General features: G+C 39.6%; 1 protein-coding gene across 1 annotated transcript in view; it reads right to left on the reverse strand.

The window, feature by feature from the left end:
- LOC139688574 (zinc finger protein 271-like) overlaps positions 1 to 5,513 on the reverse strand; it is a 28,115-nt gene extending 22,602 nt beyond the window's left edge. Inside the window, exons 1-3 of the mRNA XM_071586127.1 lie at positions 5,304 to 5,513; positions 4,674 to 4,904; positions 1,271 to 2,074 (exon numbers count right to left, since the gene is read on the reverse strand). Of these exons, the coding sequence (XP_071442228.1) occupies positions 1,271 to 2,074; positions 4,674 to 4,904; positions 5,304 to 5,513 (1,245 nt within the window). The remainder of the gene's footprint in view (positions 1 to 1,270; positions 2,075 to 4,673; positions 4,905 to 5,303) is intronic.
- Positions 5,514 to 6,000: the final 487 nt, after the last annotated feature.

A 6,000-nucleotide genomic window follows, 5' to 3' on the forward strand; every position in this document is an offset into this window, starting at 1 on the left:
TTCAGTCCAACGGTTATTGAGTGTGCATATTATTGATATCGATTGATAAAATTAATGCACACCATTGTCACTTAAAATTTGGCAATGTAAAAGATCTGTACTAAACTCGTCCCAAAAGTCTTGACGGACGACCAAAGGCCAAGTCGAGTGCATGCTCGTGAAAACTTCCTGCAATGATATTGCAACAATACCCATTTACAGTCCCGACTACGCACCAACTGACTATTTCCTACTCTCAAAAATGTTCCCTCAAAAGACACCACCATGGGACCCTTAGTGCTGTCAAAGAAGCTTTCCCACGTCCCCTTGAGGACGTGTTTCCATTATCAAGGAATGAACTTTGAAGAATTTTGAGGCAATATCATAAGTGAATGAGTTACTTTCAGAGGAAAAACACTATTCTCACTCCATAAGCAGATATTTCTGTGTTCCTCTTGTACAATTATACATCAATTCACCTATATATCAAAATGGCTGAAAAAAGAAAATTATTGTAATTCAAATAGCCACAAAATTTCAAATGGATCACATGGATTGAAAAAGTAAAGTTTATTTGTTTCCTATTTATATTAAGCTCCTTGTTTTAAAACTTTGGATCCACACGAATTGAAATTGTTATTCTATGACCATATTTCCCTCTATTTTGCTAAGCCTCATACATTAGCAGAGATAATCGAGATGTTAATGCACTTCCCAAGCAGGAGGCAATATTGCTCAAATAAGACGTTGGTTGAGCATAGTAATATTAATATAATAAGTAGCAACATTTGCCAGGAGAAATGCAGTTGACAACAGCAGGCTGTAGAGAAAAATGTTTCTAGGACACCAGTGTGGCAGAGAAGGGTTACCAGTATTTAAATGATGTTTGCAAACTTAGACACTATCTCTGGCCATGGAATTCCAACTGAATATGCAGATCACAGAGCATGGCGTTGAAGGTTTTTCAAATTGCTCATGCATATGAGATAAAAACCGATGAAATAGTTTTTGATGCAATAACTATTATCACACCAGAGCCAATTTTACATAGATTGTATAAGCATCCATTTTTATTGAGAATTTCTCATGAAAAAAAAAAGAATAATTATGGAGAAAAATTTCATTTTTCCACAAAATGGTGAAAAGGCATTTATTATTGCTTCTTGGCAGAGTGAGGGAATTCGTGGGAAGATGTTTTGATTATCAATCAATCCTCAGATTTCTAGAGGACTTCAATTCTGTCCCATTAGATCTCTTTTCGAGATGGAATCTATTTGGAGATTCAGTCAGTTATTACCTGTTTGTGCAACTTCTTGTGCCTCATTAGGTCACATTTATGTTTGAATCCTTTTGAGCATATTCCACATTCATATGGCCTTTCGTCTGTATGTGTCAGCATGTGTCTCTTAAGGCTTGACTTATCTGAGAATGCTCTTGAGCATATTGCACATTTGTGTGACTTCTCCCCAGCATGTATGCATATATAATCTTTTGGCATTTGTTTCAGAGCGAATGATTTTGAACATTTCCCACATTTACTTGCCTTTTCATCAGCATGTGTCAACATGTGCACCTTAAGGTGTTGCTTTTGATGAAAACCTTTCAGACATATCTCACATCTATATGGTTTTTCACCCGTATGTGTCAACATGTGTCTTCTAAGGTTTGACTGATGTGAGAATGCTCGTGAGCATATTGCACATTTGTGTGACTTCTCCCCATAATGTACACGCATGTGACGCATCATGGTTTGTTTCAGAGCAAATGATTTTGAACAAATCTCACATTCGTGTGGCCTTTCGCCAGTATGTGTCAACATGTGCTGTTCTAGGTGTGGCTTTTGATGAAAGCCTTTCGAACATATCTTACATTTGTGCAGCCATTCACTAGTATGTGTCAGCATGTGTCTTCTGAGGTTGGACTTATCAGAGAAGGCTCTTGAGCATATTACACATTTGTGTAACTTCTCCCCCGCATGCACACGCATATGACATGCTAGACTTCCATTGCCTTCAGGAATGTCAACATCACTCTCCTCCTTGATGTCCACTTCCTCATTATAAGGCAACCGTAATTCTCTGTCTTCTGAATGGTCCTGTAAGATCAGAGAAAATCATTATAAGGTAGAGCATATCTGCAGAAAACATGAAACAAACGTCCCACCAACTGTCATTCTTAGACTGAAATTGTACAAAGGTATACAATTGATATAAAAATCAGTCATAATAATTTTAGCATTTACTTAATTGAAATGAATTATATTTCTGTCTTCATAAATATTTCTCATCATGAATTACACCTTATGACATCAAATGATAATAAAATTTCCCACATTTCAAACACAAGTCAACAGGGTTGAAGTACAAGAGAGTTCAAGAATGAAAAGTATATTAAACTATGCATTTCTATAGGATTACCATAATTAAAAGGAGTATTTACATTCTCCAAACCATTACTACAATCACAAGAATAGGTACTGCAGCCCATTACGTTTACTTCAGGTGAAGTTGAGAGGCAGGAAAACAAACAACAAGGTATGATAGGGATGGCAAAATGGTGGAGAGAGGGCATTGTTGGTATAAATCTGAACGAGGCAGGAGAGAAGACAGATAGATGCAGAGAGCATATGGCAGTGTGATCTGGAACACTTTGACAAATGATAAGTTTTCACGTTCACCTAACCATTGGTAGTAGTATTAGGTGAAGTAATAGTACTAGTAGTCGTAATTAAGTTTTGTAGGGCCCATCATTATCAATGGTTATTTCTGGCACTGTCAATAAATTTATACCCTCAATACCCTAGTAAGGAATAGATAATAAACACATAAATACAAGGTGTGATCAGAAAAAGACAGGACTGATTTTACAACTTGTTTATTTTGACGGATACACCTTGATCGAACTTGTCGCCCTCAAAGTACGTGCCTTGGCTGAAGACAGACCTTTGCCAACGTTTCTTCAAGCTCTTGAACCCTGCCTGGTAAGCCACCTTAGGCATCCTCTTCAGGTCCGCCGTACAATTAGTTTTTCATGTCCACAATACAGCCGAATCTGCACCATTTCAAGGTTGATTTTAACTTTGAAAACAAAAAAAGCATGATGGAGCCACGTCTGTGTAGGGTGGCTGTGTGATCGAAGTTCTTGTTCTGGCAAAAAACTCTGTCACTATCAGCGCCACGTGTGCCCGTGCGATAGTGTGGTGGAAAGGCGAAGCACTGTTTCTCTACACGTCTGGCCTCTTTTGGCTCACTGCAACCCTCAGCCTCTTCATAACCTTTATGTAGAAATCTTTGACCGTTTGATGTTAAGGGACATATTCGTGATGAATCCGCTGCCCTTGCCAATAGGGCCCAGGGCAGAATCCAAAACTAATTGTTCACTTCATCAGCTTTCTCCCTTAAAGTTAAACGGAGATTTTCCAGCACCAAATCATTCACCAATTTGGCATGCTTGGGGTCTGTGAAAGGTTTGCCAATCATCATCTGTCGAAGTTCTGCCCAATTTAGAAGGACTGTACAGCTCAAAACACTGGCTTCCACTCATAGCTTCATTAACAAAGGCTTGCTGAATCATTCCAAATGTCTCCGTAGAACTTTCACTAAGTTTTAACAAAATTTCACACACACATGCTGTTCCACTAGCTCCTTCATTGCCGTCACCATCCCCTTCATTGCAGGGACTTCGGAAAGAATCGCGAGGGCTTTAAGGAAGCGTGATGTGGTGACCAGATTTAACTGTGTCACCAAGATAGCTGACACCCTACCCGGACCCAAGGATGAAATTTCACCGTTAATATCAGAAGGCTTGTACCAAGTGCCATGCTTCTGTGGCAAATGGTACATCGGTGAAACATGCAGAGTGCTGAAAACACGCATGAGTGATCACCAGAGGGCAACCAAGGCCAAACAGTTTAGAGCATCGGCCATCGCTGAGCACGCCTGGAGTGAACCCGGACACTCTATTCTGTTCGATGACGCTAAAATAATAGCGAAAGAAGAAAAATACTTCCAGAGAATAATCTGAGAGGCCATTGAAATCGTTAAAAGGCCAGAAAACTTTAACAGAGAGGATGGATATCCACTCCACAGTGCGTGGAAAAGAATTATTCCACACAAATATGAGGACGTCCCCTGATGGGCCAAGAAATTTCCCGGTATTGGCGCCGGATTTTCCCTATATAAGACGGAACAACAAGCTTCTTTTCATCCTTGACCTGAGGATGCCAGCAGGATAGCTGGCGAAACTGTTGTGCATTTAAACGACATACGCGGATGCAGCCCGAAAAATGTGGAAATCACAAAGCATTTTATTGTTAAACAATAAATATCATTTACTTTTATTAATTTAACATACAATGCTATTATTTTTATTTGCATCATCTTTGTGTATATCATTCCATCATATCCCAAGAAAAAAAAAAATTTGGTTGGTTGATAAAAAAAAATTTGTACAATATGAATTATATAACCAATTTCAATACTTGGCTGCTTGAATGTTGCTAACCATAATTATGAAGACATGATTCCATTGATTGCAATGGTTGATGGGAAAGTATATCCACAATTACTCAATGGGGAGTGAGAAAGGACATTAAAGGAAAAGAAATCTAGACAGATTGTCCCTTCAGTAGACAACACACTCAAAGAGACTACTTAAAGGTTTCGGAACTCTAATGGATGTTAAATTACACTCACCAAATTCCCTGAATCCTCAATATCTGAGCAGTGACTGTCACCTTCCTGCATTGATGGGGCAATGGACCAATCTATATCCTTCTCCATTGCAGCACAACATCCGCTGGCAGCATCAGTGTCTACCTCTTCTTTGACAATAATCATGTCATCTTGGACATCCACAGCCCTGTTGTCAATAGCGTCACTGGCATTGGTGTCATCACCCACGTCTTTCTTGATCCCACCAGAACACTAATTGCAAAGCATACAATGTTAGCATTTAATTATGGCAGATGGTCAAACATTTCAATATAAGAGCACCAAGGAAACGAATCCTTTGACACAAACTATTTTATAAAATTCTGGCATGAGAAACATTTGAGAGTCCCTGATTTCACAAAAAAAGTACCACTTATGACAGACGGTAGTTAAATTGCTTGCAACTAACATTCATAAAAGGGAATACAGTCTATAATATGCTGGTCCACCATTTAGGTTCAGGTTTTGGAATATCCAAAGACATGGAATTCTGTTGCATTTCTTAACTCTGCCTAAGAAGAAAATCCCCTCACACCATAATTTACACAAACAAACAAATTTGGTGAAAGGCATCGCTTATATTTGCAGTGCATAATTACTTAATTCACTCACCTGAATCTCCACTCCATTCCAATTATTATCCGCCATCCAATTCACCCGAGAGCCCGCGGAATAGGTGTCCTCCATCTCAACCGTTGCCCTTTCCACGGGACTGCTGCATGCCCACACTTTGCCTGACGTACCTTCAACCAACTCCTCTCCAGGCCTCTCAACACCCTTGTTGCCATGGCTCGTGACATCACTCTCCTCCTTATAAACCATAAACAAAGTAATCAACCGAAAGGTCGGTTATGTAGGTGATGATAGAGTTTACCCAATACTAAGCCCGCTATGGCATTCTATGGCGTTGCGTGCAATTCACCCATTAGGAGGGCATTAATAAGGGGAGGGAGGCAGATAATTTCTCTGTGTCATCAATGGTTTTGCAGGGACATCTATTATGCTGTTAAGAACCACACAGGGAGTGCCCATAAAGGCATTCCAGAAATATAAACCATTCCCACTGGTCAGTACTATGATAAGGTCACATAAAAATGATCATGATAGAGTATTATTATTTTATATATATATGCGTGACAGCCTCCCACAGACTAAAACATGACATTATCGAAGGGCTTATCCATTCCGATGACCCCTATAGCTGTGCTGGCGGGAGTAATAATAATTGCTCTTGGTAGGGTACCCATGCCAGCTAGGTTGAAGGTTAGGAGCCAGACGATAGTAAGTCCATGCAATGTCCGTTCCTCAG

Source organism: Hetaerina americana, unplaced genomic scaffold (genome assembly GCF_022747635.1).
Source record: "Hetaerina americana unplaced genomic scaffold, ioHetAmer1.1.p SCAF_20, whole genome shotgun sequence".
Lineage (NCBI taxonomy): Eukaryota > Metazoa > Arthropoda > Insecta > Odonata > Calopterygidae > Hetaerina > Hetaerina americana.